Source organism: Anser cygnoides, chromosome 4 (genome assembly GCF_040182565.1).
Source record: "Anser cygnoides isolate HZ-2024a breed goose chromosome 4, Taihu_goose_T2T_genome, whole genome shotgun sequence".
NCBI classification, from domain to species: Eukaryota; Metazoa; Chordata; class Aves; order Anseriformes; family Anatidae; genus Anser; species Anser cygnoides.
Genome location: NC_089876.1, coordinates 46457572 through 46477500, shown reverse-complemented (window position 1 = coordinate 46477500; position 19929 = coordinate 46457572). Strand labels below are relative to the sequence as shown.

Genomic DNA, 19929 nt, shown 5'->3' with positions numbered 1-19929 from the left:
TTGTGTTTTTCAAAACCTATTGAAGAGTAAGAGAGATTTGTGGAGTATAGTATTACATTCAAATCCTTACTTATGAAATAGAAGCTGTCTTATTCTTTAAAGTTTGAAACATTTGAGAAAATGAAATAATTCATTTAAAAACTTTAATAGTGAGATTTCATCTCTATTCTGTTAAGAATACTATAACACACTCAAATGTAAAAATCAGAGAGCTTCTAACTGTGAAAAAAGAGGAGAAAATAAATAGTATTCCAGGCATGTAAGAAGAGTGAAAAGAGAGCAACATTCCTGATGCTGTTTTAAACGTGAGGTCATCAGCTGTAAAAATAAAACCACCAAGTCCTGAACAGCCCATAGAATAATTTAGGAATGTTTCCCAGTCACTTCGTTAAAAATACCTAGTTAATTTAATTATATCCACATCTTCTTCTAATGATGCTGAATAAATCTTGTATGCTAGACACCCCTCAGTCCTGAAATAAACTTTTATGGTAGTGATGTGTCTCTCCTAAGTCTCGCTGCATTACCCATGACTACCCTTTCCTTGCTTAATTTTGCTACAGTCACAGGAAGGAGTGAGGTTCATGCTTTAATTAATGTAATTAATAAATCTAATGAACATAGTCTTGGCTGTCCAAGCTAGATCTGTAACTGAGTCTTTTGCTAGGAACAACATATTGTTATCCACAGAAATATGGGAAGAATGTTCAGAAAAAGCCACAGGACTCTCAGCTCCCGTCCTTATGGGGACGGTACTGCATGTGCATACTCTGTGGAAGTTTGCTCTAAGATAAGCCCCTAGAAAGGGCATACTGACCTTCTGTAGCACAGGGGCCACAAAACACGCTCAGCAATTGTACAGAATTAACGGAGGGATGGAGCTCCCAATGCTTTTGACACAGCGTGGGTAGTAAACCATCTTTTGGTGTGAGATTCTGTGCCGAGACACTGGACAAATTCATGGTGATATTCCCTAGATAGAGAGGGCTGCCTGCTGGCAACAGATACAGGAGTTCAATGTGTAAACTCTGATAAGGATGACATGTAATTTGTGTTACAGTTTGACTGTTAATTGTATATAAAGCAGCAGCCTTTACAGATCTTTCACAGGGAATCATTTATTGGGAAAAGGAGTAAATCCGGAGTCACCGTGTCAGTGTAAGTTTTTATATTTTCCTAGATATGGTGATATTGAATGTTCATGCCCAGCAATTCTAAGTGCCAGTGGTACATCTGCATGTTTGTAAGGGTTAACAGGGCTCAGTATGAATCTCTAACAACTGAATTACAGATTTTTATTTTTATTTTTTAAATGTGTTCATAGCATTTATAATTGTATAGAATGATGGCATTTATGTAAAAAAGTTACTGGACAAGCTACCACAATAAGACAATTTTAAAAGTTCTTCTATTAGACTAAGGCAAATGTCTGGGATTTATTAATTTATTTAATAAATATTAAATCAGTCACAGGATATGAATCACTGGACCTGGTCTGGGGCTGCTTAGTCCTTCCCCACCTCTCCTTGCCATCAGCATCATTTACCTAATGAGTTAAATTAGGGAACTGATCTGGCAGGAAGCCACCTTTTTGTCCCTGGATTTTTACAAGGGTGTACTCCCTAGGCTCCTACTGCAGGGCCGTAGGAACACTAGTGGCAGGAGAAAGGAAGCAGTGGGACCATACAGTTTGGAGCAGAGCAGACCATCCTAGTGGCATCCAGCTGTCATGGGATCATAACCACAGACTGTGACCTTAGTGAAATGTTTACAGGTAAATTAGGGTTTTGATCGAGATCCCTTAAGTAGGTTCGAAATGTATATATGGTGTGTTGTAATAAAAGTCGTGGAAGTGCAGAAAAAGATAAGTTCAACTCTTTCAAACTTAAATCACTGTGTGTTATCTTGAATGCTATGCTTTGAAGATAAAGTTTCTGGTGATAAAATAGTGTGAGGATATGCCAGTTAATATTGTCAGCTGCCACTGATTCTACTGTTGTTTTGGTGTAATAGTTATGTAGTTTTTGTTAAAAATATAAATACATATTTTTTGTTTTAGGAATGTTTCTAATTACTCTTAACAGTTTGACATCCTTCTATACCTGTTGGATGCAGTATCATTTACATTACCTCTGGATTGCTTTTCAGAAATCTTGCCGCTGAGTTCTAGTGCTCAAACACAGATCCCAAAGTCAACAGAATGACAAAGCCTACTACAAATAATGCAATTTCACTGGTATCTAAAGTTGTGTGTCCTTACAGATAAGTCAGTTGTCTCTTCTAAGTTTGCTCTCAAAGTTTGAAGCTGCTCCATCCCATGCGGGCAAAAGTTGTGACTGTTAGCAATTTCTTTCCCTCCTCACAGTGCTCACAGGATAGCAAGGAAATATTAGAGGTATGACACTTTCTCCTGGAGAAAGGAAAGACATTAGTCTATAAAACATTAGATTTTTGCCAGCTATGTGAACACATCCAGAAACTCGTTCTTGTAAATTAGTACAGGCTTATATGATCTGTATGGCTGATACACTGACACTATTTTAAATTGTGGATAAAACATGAAAACTTTTCTAATATGCCTTTGTATCACTTGCATTTAAACAACTCTATGCAGAGACACTTTTCCTTTCCTGCAGAAAGTTTTCTAGACAGGTAATACTTGGAAAGTAAGAATTAAGTTTGATTATTATTATTTTTTAATTATGGCTTTTTGTTAATTGTCAGATTTCCATTTTTAATTATTTTCAACATTTAATCCAAGCCTTCTGGACACTTCTTGGCCCTGCATTTTGAGCCTTGACATAACTAGTCAGTATTGCTAGAAAATTCTTTGAGAAGCCACGTGTAAAGGATTTTGATAAACTAGTTACGACAGTAGTTAGCTTTATTTATTCCCTTTGTCTGTGATTTTTGCATCTGAGCATTATGGAGTTGAGAAATCAGCATATGACCATCACTATTCATCTAAAAACTAGAGCTGGATCTTCCCTGTTACATTTTAAAGAGATTCTAGTGTTAATTTCCTGAACTGTTTGCAAAGCTTGGTTGTTTTATTTTATATTTGTTTCCAAATGGCACATTCATAAAATGCAAAAACATACAACATAATGACTCTGGAAATTCTCTTGGCATACTCAAACTAAATTACTTTAAACAACTCTACCATTTCCTAAAAGAACTGAATAATTACTAAACTGAATTGTAACAATATGCACAGGTTTGCTGGAAAGAAGAGTAGATAAAGCATATGTTTACATGACTGACACAATAAAAGGTTTCCCTGTACAGTTTTGCAAATAGTGATTATAATTTCATGCTAATAAGATGCAGGAAAATGTGCTGAAGGAATTGTGCTTTGCTGCTTTTGTCACAGTTTCATCAAACTGATTTTGTCAGCACTGGAGCATAACCCTTGCCACATCAGTTTGAGTGCTCATTAGGCAGCCGATTTGTCTGAATCCTCATTAAATTGATTAACTCATTTACTTATGGATGATGACATGTTATGTGGTACAGGAATGGTGGTTAGAGACTGGAATCGAGACTCCCATTGACTTGCTTAGTATTCAGTTGTTCATTTATTTCTGCAATAAATTGTGCTCAAGTGCTGTAGCATCAGTGATTTACTTTTCTCAGAAGTGTGGCATCAGCTGAAGGATTCAACTTACATTGTGTAAACTTGCACCTCTTGGTAAACTACTGACAGCAATTTAGAAGCGTCTTGGGTTTATAGCTTGCTCTAATTCTCTATTTATTTCTTTTGGGTGCTAGACTTTCTCATGAAGAACCTGAAGGGCTTTTTTGAACATCTGTTTTAATATACATTAAATAGTGAAAGGGAAGCAAGTAGACAACCTCTTCAGTTATACATGCAGAAGAGGGAGGCATTATTAACAGAAGACACTTAAAGAAAGCAGTTTTCTGAAAGGTAGCTTTCAGAAGTATGACATGAAAAAATTCAGATGAATTAGATCAATTTCTGTGCATGCACGTAGTCTAGAAATTTGCATTTATAAAATGTATTATGTTGATACACTTCTAGTATTTTACCATGCTGCTTGGAATAGCTAAGTCTGTGCAAGTCATGCTGAAATACAAGTTTTTGATACCAACTACAATTGTGGTCTCCACGTGTGAAAACATAAAAGGAAGTTAAAACATCTGGGCTTTAACAAATAATCGATATTATAATTTAATCTGGTGATTCTGCAGCAAGTAGATGGCAAGTATAATAACTAGTTTGTATTTTTGAGTCAGTATTACTTGTAGCTTGAAATAAGTCAAAATGTAGTCAACTACTTCAAACTTCATGAAAACAAAGAAATCTGAATTCTTGAGTGGTCAAGTTATTACAGTAAGAATTGAATTTGCTTATTCCTGGGCTGAAATGTGTCACGTACGTAGACAAAGTAGTTTAAACAAAGACAGCAAAGTCTGTTGCTTTGAAGAAGCAGAATGCTTTTTATTTTACTAGGTTGTAACACAAGCCTTAGTCATAGACAGGGACAGCACTGGACAACCACAGTTTACAAACACAGACCAGAGATCTTCCTCTCTAAATGTAGGACCAGAAGTTACAGATATTTAAATACTGGTCAAAGTACAAGAAAACAAGAAACAAGACATTTTCCATGACAAAAGAAGAAATTTTCAACATGAAACCAGCAGCTGTATATGTCAGCAAGCTGTTGAAGCTTTTAGAGGTGTGGTATTAAGGGAGGACTTCAAGACAGTTTCTAGGTAAGATACGTGTTAGAGCTTGGCTGCTTGAAACACCCAGAGAAATGGAAGAACCCAGAGAGCTGCAGGACTGAAAACCGAACTAGTCATACACAGAGGCTGGTCTGACTGGAGTAAAGATTTTGCTAAACCAAAGTTTTAGAAGCATTCCTCTCAGTGACAGTCCTGGCTTAAGGTAAGATGGCCTTAGGACCCATCACATCACCCTCCGTCTCCCCGTTGTTTGTGGGAAAGCATTTGAGCAGTTGTGCAGTGAACAGAACAGGGGAAGTGAGTCAGCCTAAAATAACCTTCGCATTTTTTCTTCTCCCTGCCCCAGGTTATTTACTATCTGAATCATTTCTCCACTCCAGCTGACCTCAAATATAGTGCTGTTAGAACAGTAGGGTTGGGGTAGCAGTAGAAAGTGACTGCTCATGGACAGAGAATTGAAAAAAGGTAGACCAGTAAGGGGAATGTAAAAACAATTTTACATCTTTTTTATAACTTACTTAAAGCCGTGTATATATGCTTTGCATTGCTTTAATATATATATACACGTATATACATATACTGTGATGCTAACAATCGCAAGTTTTGATGGTAATAAAAAATGACTGTCTCCATAATTCTGTCTTCTTTGAGTAAAGGTAGAACTTTGGTGTTCTCAGGCTTCTTAGAAGATTAACAGTGTTCTGTAGAATTGAGATGAGACAATAAATGGGAAAACATCTTTTTATTATAATAGTTGCACAGTATGTGTGGTTATATTGGTTTATACTGACCCACAGTTTTACTGAGGATCTAGTGAAATCAGTCTTGTTTCCCTGACATAATGACAGAAGTGCAAGTGAAATTTTTTCTAGGGAGATACAAAAACGGATGAGCACATCTTGCTTCCCTTCTGTAAAAGGGATTACTGTCACTGAATTAAATTGAGCTAGAATTTCACCCATCCTTCTAATTTTCTTTTTTGGAAGAAAGAACTCCAAGCATGTCTCATTTCAGATTTTTTTTAGTAGATTTTTCTTGTTTTTTGAGAATTGTCATTTAGTTTAACATACGTCCATATTGAGAATGATGAGGAGAGTTCATAAAAACAATTTCTGAGACCCTTATTTCAATCAGTGTTTCTGTAGAATCATTTTAGAATCATAGAAATTTTGCTAAAAATGTATGTAGAACACAGTTTATATTCAAACAGGCAATTGATGATCAGAGTAAAATTACTGTGCTCTAAATTTTTCTACATCCACCTATTTCCCCCCTTCACTTGCTCTGACAGTTACAGACCGCTTCTCTAATGGGGCTTGCATTTGAAGATAAGCCTACATGTAAACAAATTAACTTTTCTTAAATGGAGAGCCATTTCATCTGCAATAATGTACCAATTCATAAACTATCACAAGCATATTTTTTTAAAAAAGGAAAGATAAATGACGCATTGTATAACACTTACTATTAGGCAGACTAGATGTCCCTGTGTTCTGGGAGATAAGGCTCTTGTATTATTACACCCTAATAAAATGAGTTAATGTTTTAGTATCAGAGATAAAAGGACAGTTGGATATATTTAATAATCAAACTGAGAAACACTTAATTTTAGTTGTCTGTAGCAATATAACACAAATTCCCCTGTAAAACAAATTGCACTTTTGGAATATACTTTAATGTACATTCGACAAAGGAGAAAATGAGGTGATTGAAGTTCAATTTGTAGCATGTTATTAACCATTTCCGCTTGACTAGATGAGTAAAAGGATAATGGATGAGGGTTTTATTATTGCCTTTCTGCTAAAATGAAGTGGTGTAAAAGATAAGGTGATGAGATTAATGAACATAAGGAAAAGGCGTAATCAATCAAACTCCAACAGGGAGATGAGATGACAGTACTTAAGATTTGTAAGGATACGTGTTTTAAAAAGTGGATTTTATCAACACCGACGTTGTGTTTAGGTGGAATGCTAAGAAGCAGATACTTGCCAGTTTTAGTTATTTTTGCAGGTTCTTTATGCTACTGTATATATGAAGTTTCAACAATTGATGTAACAAATTAAAGTTGATATGTCTATTTTTTGAATTGAATGCCACATTTTTTAAAACTATAATTATTAAATGAGGACATACAAATGCAACTTTTGTCAACTAGGAACAATGATTTATTGGTCAGTTTATCAGTTCTTCACTGGCGGTACAGATGTGTCTGGATGAGTTACTTTTATTCTTTGTGTTATTGCTTCAAGTTTTGTGTCCTAGTCTTTTCAGAAGATAATTTTCACATACTCATGGAAAAGAAAGGAATATTCCTTGTCCTGTAATAAATGGTCAACCATCAAACTCCACAAACTTTCAACTTCTAACTTCTTGCCGTGTATCTTCTGGAGATAAATATGCAGGCATTTCTGGCTGTAAATGCATTCCTACTTGTAGGGTGTGATACTTTTTATATTTCAGAGCTCAAATGCAGTAGTCTTGCCTCTGACACGTATTTTAAAATGACTAACCTACTTGCATATCTATATTGCTAGCATGTTATGGAAATAAGTGTCCTCATCTTAGGAAATGATTTCAAGTATTTTCAAATTTCACTGATTCCAGATCCAAAATTGTTTAAATTACTCGTAAGTACTCCAGACGTAGTTAGTCATGGAGCAAACCTTCAGTAACTTACAGATAGGTCTTCTGTCTTAAACTACTCTTTTTAACAAAAGAACATTGAGTTACAAATTAAATCACTTAAGAACTGAAAATGCCTTCAAAAAATTATGTTTTCTCATGTCTTCAATCTCCTGCTTTTTTATAAAAAACATCTACCTCTTTCAAAATGTGGAGCTGACTGGGAACAGAACTGCTACCCAGTTAGATTTTTTCCCGCTTAAAGGTTTAAGAAGGGTTCCCACATCATTCCTTCAAGTACAGTTAATTTGCTTGATAAGAGTTGCCTTAAGTTACTTTTGCAAATGAAATATTCATGGACAAGATAAATTATTGTATTTTCTCAAGGAACTGTTATTTCTTGGCAGCACTTTGCACGGAGTGGATAGGATATTACTAAGAGGTTAATTGTGTCTAAAAAGCAGTTTACAGGACTTTTTTCCCTTTTGACTTGAGCATTTATGAAACAGACTGTCACATATTGGCTGGAACCCGGTGCTTTGTAAATACTCCCACATTAGATCTGCCTTTTTTCTGCCTTTTAGGAAAACTTCCAGTTGTGCATAACAGTATAGTGGATTTGTAAGATAAATGCATACCGCAGCCCAGATTACAGTTCTTCACAAGAGCTGATATTTTCACACAGACTTACAGCCCCTTCTTCTTCTGTCATCTGCAGAATTTTTTGATAGGTCATTTTTTATTGGGCCCTCAGTGGTAGCAAGTTTTAGATTTAATACCCTAGGGGGAATGGCAAGGCAAATCATGTTGTTGGATCAGTTGTTCAACTATCCCCAGACTGCTGTCTGTGTACGTTACACTTGTATCACATTTCCAAGCCTTTCTTATCAATCATTTGCACTAGAAATGCAGTTTAATTTTCTATTGCATTTTAAAACTGAAATCAGGGTTATGTTCTTGTTTTGTTACCCTAGAATCCTAGATGTGGTCATAGACCTCACATTAGGTATGTCCATGGCTTAATTATGTATAATTACTCATAGGAATGCTTTAAAGCTGAATTTAAACTACTTTATTTTGCCATCTCCTGAGATGAAAACCAGCAGTTATTGTTTAAAACCTTCTGTTCTCATTGTTCTTTGTTCTTTAGGAACATGATTCATTTTAATTGGTCAAATTATTTCTATGGGTGATCTTAAAGAAGAGATTCTCTCTTGCAGTCATAGGCCATAGCAAAACCTTTGTCACTGACTGATTATAACCCAGTTCCTTTACTTGAGGAATTAATCTACTTTTACTGGAATATAAGATAAATGTAGGAATACAGATACAGAATATGAGGCATACTCTTGTGGGTCTTGATTAAAAAAAGTGCATGTGGGGGACATGTCCTCTGATAACTAAGAATGATTTCCCTATGTTGTTGTCATGTCTCTGTTCTGCTTTGGTGTATAGTAAATGAACTAGCAGGGAGAGGAGCAGTGCTTGAGCAGTGGAGGGTTTATTAGAAGCACTGCTGTATCTTCTGTCCCAACTTCTGAGAGCAGGAGGGAGATTTTCTATACCATAAAGTACTGTGCAGTCCTGGGATGTGGGGCAGCTACCAGACATCCAAAGTAAGGCAAATGTATGTAATTACACAGCAGCCCCTGCAGCTGCTCCAGTATACTCAGAGGGGATTTGGTTCCTGCAGCAGTCTAGAGTCTGTGCAGCACAAAGGTGGCATTAAGCCATTTTCACATTCCCATCCCTTTGCAAGCTGCACCTTCTGTGCCATATCTCTTGTAAAACATAGCACAGAATCTTTTAATGTAAACTGCTGGATTGGCAGCTCTGGAGTCTGACTTTTCTCTTTGCCTTCAAGAGGCACATCTGTTCTTCTACGAATGGGCTTGGTTCCCATTAATGAGCTGATCAGATGCAGTCTTTTATGATGACTGGTACTCAAGCTTCCTGCCAGATGTGTGGGGGTGGTTTTTTGTTTTTGTTTTGTTCTGATGAAGGGATATGAAGGTCAGCTTACAGGTCATCAATAAAAAAAAAAATCCTTCTTTTTGGCATTGAAACTTTTTTTTTTTCATTGCCCATTTGTGTTTTTCTCCTCACCCATCGTCTGCAAGATCAGATCAAAATGGCAGACACTGGACATCTGCCAGTATTGCAGGTGCATTTGTTCCCTCCTTGGTTGCAGTTGCTGCTTCTGCTTGCACGTGTTCTGGCCAGATAGAGATCTCCTGGATACATGCAGGAGCAGCCCATGGGAGAAGTCATGTCCTAAAAGTGGTGAAATAGACAGGTGCAGGGCACAGCAGTGGGAAATCTTACATGACTACTCTGATTTGCTGTTCAAAACTGAAATTTGAAGAGACAATTACAACAAACATGAACCTTATTTTTTTAAAGAAACCTCAGTGGCTAAATCTGTTTAAGAGACAGCAAAACCAGCAAGCTTTTATGTTGTTTTCCATGGTCTGTTTTTGAAATGCATGCTCCTGTATATTACCTTTCACCATATCTAGTTATACTGCTGTGGATATGAACTGCTGTGAGTCATTAGTCTGGCAATTGTCCTAGTTTTCAGACTCTGTACTCCTTAGAGATCAACCAATATAATCTGATAAAGATTATCTACAAGGAGTAGATAGGATAGATAGTTAAAATAGTAGATACTAGTTAAATAGTAGATACTAGTTAAATAGTAGATAGTTAAAAAACTCTTTAGGAGTTTTTTAAAAGAAGAGGGGGGACCAACCAGAACTTTAAACTTGAAAAAGCAAACAAACAAAAAGAAACATCATAAAGGTAAATACCCTCTTGTTATAAAAATATAATAATTCTGGTTGATTTCTTTCATGACTTTCTGAGGTACTTCTGCTTTTAAACAGGAGAAAGCTTTTAGGGCTTTTCTCAAAATCCCTTAAATAGTTTTGAAAGGCTATTTATTGTAGTAGTTTTACAACAGCATGTAATGGATTGGAGCCACTAAGTAGAAATAAGGTGCACAAAGCACAACAGCACAATCTTAGAATAGTAGAATCATTAAGGTTGGAAAAGACCTCCAAGATCATTTGATCCAACCATCCCCCTACCACCAATATTATCCACTAAACCATGTCCCTAAGTACCACATCCAACCTTCCCTTAAACACCCCCAGGGATAATGACGCCACCACCTCCCTGGGCAACCCGTTCCAATGCCTGACTGCTCTTTCTGAGAAGAAATGTCTCCTAATTTCCAACCTAAACCACCCCGGTGCATCTTGAGGCCATTCCCTCTAGTCCTATCACTAGTTATCTGTGAGAAGAGGCCGACCCCCAGCTCCCCACACCTTCCTTTCAGGTAATTGTAGAGAGCAATAAGGTCCCCCCTCAGCCTCCTCTTCTCCAGATTAAATCTGTGCAAAATTCGATAGGGACAAAGTCTTCTGCTAACTGCCATAATTTTACTTGTTATAACTTTGTTAAATATCAAAAAGAAGATACTTCTTATATGCAAGCAGATAACCATAGTTCTCAGAAATATGAAAGAGAGGACCTGTTCAAAGAGAATCAGGTCTGACATTATAGGTGAGAATAAGACGGTAGTCAGTTCTGATCATCTGAAAACCAGGCTGACTAAAAACCTAGCATTAATCATTAATGTTGAGGCCACATCCCCACCCCTTGCTCTCTGTAATTTTGCTTCATTTATCTTACACAAGGAACAAAAAGAATTGATACCCTTCATTGTGTAAAATCTTTCCAGGAAAAAAAAAAAAAAGAGGATCTTGAGACCCTTTGAAGATATGTTATACTGGAGAGTTCAGAAACAGAATTGTTAAAAATAGTCCTTGATGGTATTCTTCCAAAGTATTTTTTATTAACTCAGTTATTTCAGAGAGACACACCTTGGTATCTTCCTCATAAACTTATTTCCATTATGAAGCCTTCTGAATGATCATATTTGGGTACCTTGGCAAAATTTGGTTTGCGGTCATACTTATCACCTCAGAAATGTATATCTATTTTTTTTTCTTAACAGTAATACAAAATCCTAGGGAGTATACCAAAAAACTTTGAGGTTAAAGTTTAAGAAGAGTTTTTGTTTTATAACCCCATTTCCAGTAAGCACTTCAAAAATGGTCGCTTTCAGATTATCACAACCTGAATTTACATTTCCTTTTTGATTAGCTCACAAGGAGACCTGAAGTCAAATTAAACAATCAGTTTTCACTAACACATAGTTTGGAGCATCTTAAAGTTCCTGTACTTTGTTGTTTAGTTTTTCACATGATAAACTTGAAAGGGAGTTAAGTAACGAGGTAGCAAGGTTTGTGCTGACAGAAAGTTGCGTAGTTAGCACCAACATAAGTGAGTTGTGAGGAATTTTGAGGCAGGTCTAGACACCAGCTCCTCGGTTGCATAGGTAAACTGATGGCAAATGGAATTTCTTAATCTAATTTTCCAAAATTCTGTCTTGTGGGGTAGCTAGCCTGCCACTGCACGATTCATTACTATAGAGGCTTGATATTAATAATACTTCATTTCAGCATTATTGATCCAAATTCTTAATGTGATCAGCTAGTTTGACAGCTTCTACACACTGACAAATCGTTTCACTGAATTTTAATCAGTGATGCTTAAGCTATCTTTTTGAGTTTTTGCAGGTAACTTCCTTTTTTGTCCAATATATACAAATTGATATCAACAACAGTAGCTTTTTAAATATTTACGTAGTATATACAGTATTTAATTACAGAGAGAGAATATACAGTATTTAATTACATTATTTTATTACAGAGTTTAAATGATGAAATTCATTGACACATAAAATGATGAAGTCATAGAATTTAATGCAGTTCACAAAGCAGTTGTGGAATCTGTCAGTCTGTGTGGACATCAGGACTAGCCAGAATTGTTATTATTAATTAGAGTAGATTAAAAATGCTCTCTGAATTTTTAAACTTATGATATAATGAAGGAAAAAATGAGAAAATATTCTATTTACCCACCGTGCTGGCTATGGTTAAAGACAGGACACTGCCATTGCTTGATGATTACTTGATTAAATGTTTTCTGCCACTCATAATGAACCATTGCTAGTCCTGCTGCCTAGGATTCAGCAGGGATAATCAAAATGGACAAAGAAATCGTGAAGTATTGGATGCAGTGGAAAGGAGTAAGATAGTTGGTACTAACTTTGCTAACAGTGTTTACTGATTTATTAGAACCTATGGGGTGTTGGGAACCTCATAGTCAATTCAAAAGAACGAAACCTGTTATGAATACCTGTCATGAATTTTCAAAGGTAGATCTTGATACGGGGAGAAGGTTATCTGCAGTTAGTGGAAGACTAGTTTCAGAAAATCTGCATTGCATAATTTTTTTCACTTTGAAATATAGCTTTAGTGTCAGGATAAAGAGAGAAAATATAGTTGTGCATCGTCTATTTTAATCATCTGGTAAGTATTTTTCATGTCATCACACATGTACTGATCTGTGGCCTGTGACAGACGTTATTCATTTCCACACAAATGGTGTTTTTGTTTGTGTATCACTTACATAGTTTCATTTCTAGATCTATTCTATAATTGGAAATAATTTCTAAGTTGTAACTAAAGACTACACTATTTACAGGTCCAGAGGCCTTAAAGTATATCAGGCTAGTATAAACAGTATACTGTGAAATAGGAATTCCAGTTTGTGGTAAATCTGTCTGTCCCCAGCAGCTTCAGATAAAATAATTTTAGCCTTCTAAAGCACATCAATTTGCTAGTCTGTGGTTCATGTATCAAAGAACATTCTGTGAAAATATCAATATCATTGGTTAATATAAATGAAATTAATTTTTAAAGCTGGGCTAAAGGTTGACATCTGAAAAATTGCATTACTTTGCAGAAGAGAAATTTCTGTCTTCTAGTGAAATTTCAGGTCATAAGGGCAAGTAATTTTCACAATCTTCAATGGGAACCAGTGAAATATGAACTTCATTGTCACCTAGCCCCAAAGCGATAAGATAAAATGAGCTGATACATCATTTGCTGTGGTTTTATCATCTCCTCCAGTAATTGGAAGAGAAAACATAAGAGTCCTTTACCACCCCCCTCCCCAGTCCCTTCACCACCCACACCCAGGCATAAGCCATTTTGCTTGATCGATACAAAGGTCACAGAGTATTTATTTATTTATTTAAATTTTTTATGCTGGGTAAAACCATCTAGTGGAACATTAAAGTAATGAATATGTTTAATTGAGTTTGTCACCCATGAAAATGCTGAACAGGATTGTATAGCAGATTGTGTGCTTACAGGAGGGACTGGAAGGGAGACTACTATTATTTGAGCATAGATTTAAGTGGCTGCATGTATAAATATCTACTTTTTAAAATAGAACATCTTATTCATTATTCTCTTGAGAAATCTAAAATAAACTATAAGTTCTGTGATTTATTTAAGAGCATTTGGATATTTAACATTACTATTAATCTTGGATGTATTTAAAAAAAAGATCGGCATAAGACCCTTTCACTGTGAATGCTACAGCTAGCAACTAAATAGTATCTGAACAGTAGAATCTGAAGACGTGGAATGTATTTACAAGGCTGAGATTGTGGTGGCAATCCAGATTCTTGATGAACTCTGAATCAGATTTTATATCCTCTACATGCAGTAGTTTTGCCTACCTGAACCAAGATAACCCCAAAAGACTAAGAATGCTACTAGAAGAATTTATTTGCATAGGTCCTCTCTCAGCTGCAATCAAATTTAAATGCAAATTAAATGCATTTTGTTTTTGCTGTGTCTCGATTAATGTGCTCTGTAACTTTTTTAGGAGGTCTCAAGAAAAACTGTTGTGAAATATACAAATATTCATCAGCTTTTTAAATAAGCTATTTAGTTTTTATTTTACTCATGACAGTTAAATTGGCTGGCACATTAAAGTAATATAATTACTCAATTACTGTTTCAGTTCTATAACCCATTTGCAGACTTAATTACTTATAGGATATTCTCATTTTTGAGATCAATAGTACTTTTCTCTAAAAATAAAATATGATAGCTGATTGGTTTGCTTAAAATGTAACGCAAACTGTTCATCTAGTCCTCAGTAAAATACTACTTTCCTAATTCAGGAGGAAGCTGTACAGATGGTATTTTTAAACTATTGCATGTAATTTTCTACAAGAGTCATTGTTTATAATCAAGGTTGGAGGGGATTTTGGAGAAAAGGTAGGGCTGGGCATTTGTGTCCAAAACTGAATAGCTTCCGGGTGGGTATTTTCATGTTGATACACAGCTATGAATTGTGAGGAGATGACTTGTTTACACGTGATCTTAATTAACAATCAGCTCTTTGCTACCTGCATTTTCATGCAACTCTGATTCACAGTGTTCTCAAAGTGGAAATTGAAGTTGGCTCTTCTTTACCTACTGGCTTCTTGTAGGTTTTCTTCCAGTCAGGTAGCGTCAGGGCCTGCAGCAGGACTGTGAGAACTGATTGCAGGTTTGGGTCTTCATTTTTTTATTTGAAGTAAAGAAGGGACTTCATGCAGAGGTGAAAGGAATTTTGTATTTTAAATTGTGTTGTCATGCTGTTTGTTAATCTGTTTTCCTTACAATACCTAAAGGGGGCCTACAAGAAAGCAGGAGAGGGACTGTTGGTCAGGGACTGTAGTGACAGGACAAAGAGCCATGGTTTTAAACTCAAAGAGGTTAGATTTTTATTAGATATTTGGAAGAAATTCTTCACTCTGAGGATGGTGAGGCACTGGAACAGATTGCCTAGAGAAACCGTGGATGCCCCATCCCTGGAGGTGTTCAAGGCCTGGTCTGGTGGGAGGTGTCCCAGCCCATGACAGGGGGTTGGAACTGGGTGATCTTTAAGCTCCTTTCCAACCCAAACCATTCTGTGATTCTGTGAAAGTCTGATCACAGAGTAGTTCATGTAATAAGATTTGTAGAATCATGTACGAACAGCTCATTTATCTACTTCAAGTATTTTTCATGGAAATGGTAAACCATATAAATTGTCTGTTCTCCTGTAGGGTCCAGTATATTTTCAAATAAGTGAAATGTGCATAGATTAAACTTCAGTCTGATGTGTGGAATCAACTGAAGTTCTACGGATATCTATTCATGTGGGGCAGGTGGTACTATTTGTGCATGTTAAATTAGATTGTACACTCCCATTAGTCTTTGCTTCACAAGTTAGTCCAAAACTATTACCAATGGTAACAAAACACAGAAATAACTGGGAGTCATTTTTAAACCAAACTTATAATACAAGAGGATGAATAAAATGGTGGTTCTTAAATTCTTAAACAGATTTCTGTGTTGTGTGACTTAAGGATGAAAACAGGAAAATGCAAAAAAATGTTTTGCAAGTTGTAATTCTGAAACTGAAAATATCAGAAGTGGTAGCACTGATTAAAAAAAAAAACTGGTATCAAAATAAAAATTCTGAATTTAACTTAAAGTGCTAACCAGTTTCTGCAACTAGTGGGTTCTGTTAATAAAACCGGATGTCTGTCAAGAAATAAAAGGTAGAATTTGATTTTCGTAAGGAATCGTTGCTAATACACATGAAAGAAATGTGCTTGGATCTTTCATCTAGTCCACTGGGCGCGCTAAGCGCAGAGCAATGGTAATGATGCAGTTTCCATAGCGACCGGTTCATTGGAGGGCTAGACCTCTGTCTAGGGTGCTGTCAGTGTGTGAGGAGGTTCAGAGAACAGAGTGTCCCAAAGAAGGGCTGCTTCCACCTAATCCAGTTTTAATTGAACTCCAGAGACTTTGAAGTGAAGCTGCGGACCAGGCAGCTACTATTCCAACTCGGAACGAAGGCCTGGCTCAGCTAGGCCTCAGCTGCTTCTCGCTCCTGATAACCGCTGTTAATGAGCGGCCTGAAGAATTGCTCCAGCGGTGACTGCTACTCTTTCTGTAGCCTGATCCAAGTTTCTGCTGTAAATCCTGTTATTTCAGTAACTTTAGCATGGCTGTATGAGCCGCCCAACATAAACTAGCTCTGCTGTTGATGCTTTTCCTTCCCATTTTGAAAAAATGGCGTTTGGCCGTTTGCAGTGTTTCCACCATCTCAACAAACACCAGTCTCACAGGGTAAAAGTAATATTTACCTTGCTGATTTTACTCATAGTATCCATGTAATAAGTGTTTGAATTTGAAATGTGCTGATTCGTAGTAACAATCAGTCATGTTTTAATTGCTGCTACTGAAACGCAGAGAAATGCAGAAATACATTCCTGATTCTCTCTAAAAATAAGCACTGAAATTATAAGCTCCAATTTTAAGATTGTAACATGGATGAATACCAGCAAAAGTACTAAGAAATTTTTGTACACAGGGACCACAACTTTGTCTCCTTTGTCACCTCTTTTGATGTTGTGCTCTTCAAAGGATATTTATATGCATGAGACAAAAGCAAAACACAGCGGTTCTGAGTAGCACTGCAGAATTATACAAATCTGCCAATTAGTGGGGCTGGGTTGTGGATGTGGTAGGGAAAGTGTCAGCATGGCCCAACTCGGATAGTTCCTCTGTTTCAGAAATGATTGGTAACCATAGGCAGTCTCTGTTCCTTTCATCACATTTCAGGAGTTTGGTTTCAGAATAATTATGCGTTTTTTCCTTCTCTTTCTGTGTGTGTGGGGGTGTTGGGAGAGGAGAAGAAGTTGTCTGTCGCATTGGGGGGAAGATGAGAGATTAACTAAAAAGGAAGAAGGTGTGGGAGATGATTTCCTTTGTAAGTTCTGAGCTTCTGTGCTAGCTGCTTTTGGTTTGCCCCACTTGTTTGTTATTATAAAACTCACAGATGTAGTATGGTATTTTACACTGTGTTTTGCAGTGCTCTTTATAGTGCTTCTGTTCTCTGTGCTGCAAAAACAGTTTATTTGTGAACATACAGTACATGTGAGGCAAGATCTTCCATTAAAAAACTACAGGCAGGTGATTGTGTTCAAAAACAGTCTTATATTAAAGGCTTGAATTTTACTTTTCTTTTTTCATCTCTTATTTCTGTTTTGTATTTATTCACAGTATATTGCTTAAGTGAAGTTGTTGTAAGAGTGATGATGTTAAAGAGGATTATATTTGCAACTCCTTTTCTGTGATGGATTTATGTTAGAAGTATTTGTGTTTGCTAAAATGGACAAATCTCAGATATTTTTCTTTGCTTGTGGATTGTTAATCTGAGGCAGAGGAGTGTCCAATCCCGCTGTTTCTTAACACTTACATAATTAAGCTTTGAAATGAAAAGGAAAAAGTGAAGAAACAAAGAAACAAAGTGGCTGAGGACTAAAAATGGGATTAGTTTGAATTGTGAAGGCAGACTAAGCATCTGTGTCTGTCAGATGGGATGACAGGAATTGTAACAAGTTACTTTGACAACCGCTTACTCCATAGAGAGATTATGCTGAGTTCATTTGCAGGTTTGTGTTTAACCTTAGCTGACAAAATGATACTTAACCTCTTATACAGCCAACCTTTATACTTCTAGAATTAATGAATGTTGCCTTAACAATAAACGTAAGGAACATTTTTTTCTTCGAAGACGTTTTTTCTTGCTTATTTGTTACAGTCGTGTTATTACAATGCTAAAGCCAAGTGTGGATACATCTGATGGCACTAGTAATATATTTTCAGAATATGCTTTTATATCTTGCTGATGTGCTAAACCTTTTGCAATGTTTCTGAAACTGCCTTGATTATGGAAAACACAGTTAATATGGAAAATACAGAAAAAATAGAGCAAATTTTTAGAAGGCCTTGGCATGAATTGAGTTTAGGACTTCAAAAAGTCCATGATCGTATGATTATCATAGTATGATTTTAAATTTGAGCACATTTTAATTTTGCTGCAGGTTTTGCATGTAATTGGTAGAATCCATGTTTGTGCATCAGACAGTTTCTCTTTCACAAGACATTACCTATACTGACAACATATTTAAAACATTTTTTTTTTCACTCTCTTTCTCATTTCTGCTAGATTCTGGCATATACAGAAGGACTTCATGGAAAATGGCTCTTTTCAGAGATTCGATCTATCTTTTCTCGACGTTATCTTCTGCAAAATACAGCACTGGAGATATTCATGGCAAATAGAGGTACTGTGAGTTTAGGGCCATGTCAAGTATTGATTTGGGGACACATGCTTTCTGTTTGGCTGTTTAGTCACTCCGTTTTTTGTTATGGATTTGTGTAAGTAGTGGAAGGGTTTGGATTAAGTGCCTCTATATTTAAAGTAGTATATTTTTCTATTGTATTTTTTGTTTCCACTTTCCTTTTTTGTTTGTTTTTTTCTTGAGGAATTATGTTCAAACACAGTAACTGGGAATTAACAATGCCTCATTTCATTTATAGCAACTTCCATTTATACCCACATGTTTATTTGGCATCTAAACATTCTTGCTTAAGGCACACCTACCTCTGATCTGCTTCAAGGTTTTTTTTTTTGTCTCTTGGGAGGGTTAGCAGTTATTAGTTATACATGCTAAGAATGACGGAATGAAAGAACTGCACTACCAGATTGGACTAGTTACTGGTATAGCTTTGTGCTTTATTTCTAGTAATAGTATTCCAATGTTCTAATGTTTTTCAAATATAGGTATGCAATAATCTGCAGCTCTTAGATATCTCTAAAATTATATAAATAGAGAAGTGCAGCTTTCAGTTAGATCTTAGTGTGATTCTAAGAAATAAATGTGGGCTTAACCCTGCTTATGAACATTTTTTTCACTCTTTACTTTCTTCAGCTCCTTTTTCAAACATACATATGTAGTCTGACAAGTCACTCAAAATATAGTGAGTTTAGACTTCAGAGAATTTTGTTCTGCTATTTTCTCCTCTTAAATTTTATTCTAAACCAGGTTATATGATGTCTTTGCAGCTTAAACTAAGATTCTTCAGGATCTTCTAGGGTTTTGTACTGATAATGAAATTTTGAAAACCAAGTTTTGAAATCTGTATACAAAGACATCAAATAACGTAGGTCTTAAGAAGACACTTTTCAAATATAGAGAATTTTTTTTGATAGTGATATTAAACATTGTTGTCCTTAAGTCAGCACGTGTTTCACAGGACAACATCTTTTATGCAGTTAATATATCAGTCAAATAGTTTTTCTCTGAGTTTAAAATTAACTCTAACCTTAAACATAGCTGGTAAGAATCAGACACGGATCTTGCAGAGAGCATCATTGTGCATATCTGGAAGTGCGTATCGTCCACTGGAATATTAATCATGTACTCAAACAGTTTCATATTTTAGAGCCCCTAGTTGTCATAAACTAGCCTCTGTGAAGTCATAAATGTCCACTGGTGGAATCACAATTGGATTATGTTATTCCAATTTTTAGGTTCCTATTTCATTAATGTCATTCCGTGTTTCAGACGAAACATGAAGATAATATTTATATATTAAATATAATAAATGTTAAATATATTGTTATTGAAAATAGACAGTAAGCTATTAAATGTGATGCAGTTCATATATAAACTATTTTTTTATTTAGTTCTAGTTAGTCAATGTGTACATAAAGATTTGCCTTCTGTTCAGAAAACAAAACAACTGTAGGCTTCATAAGGTTTGTAAAAGTGTCAAC

General features: G+C 35.9%; 1 protein-coding gene and 1 long non-coding RNA gene across 5 annotated transcripts in view; one reads left to right on the top strand and one right to left on the bottom strand.

Moving 5' to 3' along the window:
* The window catches only part of LRBA (LPS responsive beige-like anchor protein), a 397410-nt gene that overhangs the window by 244447 nt on the left and 133034 nt on the right, over positions 1-19929 (top strand). For all 4 annotated transcript variants that reach the window (XM_066996727.1, XM_066996728.1, XM_066996726.1 and 1 more), the window contains one exon: positions 18316-18433. In XM_066996727.1, the coding sequence (XP_066852828.1) occupies positions 18316-18433 (118 nt within the window). The remainder of the gene's footprint in view (positions 1-18315; positions 18434-19929) is intronic.
* Positions 5275-19560, bottom strand: LOC106032244 (uncharacterized). Its single transcript, XR_001204716.3, has 3 exons — positions 19476-19560; positions 6179-6237; positions 5275-5414 (listed from the first exon to the last, which is right to left on the bottom strand). It is a non-coding gene; the product is annotated as an uncharacterized lncRNA (long non-coding RNA).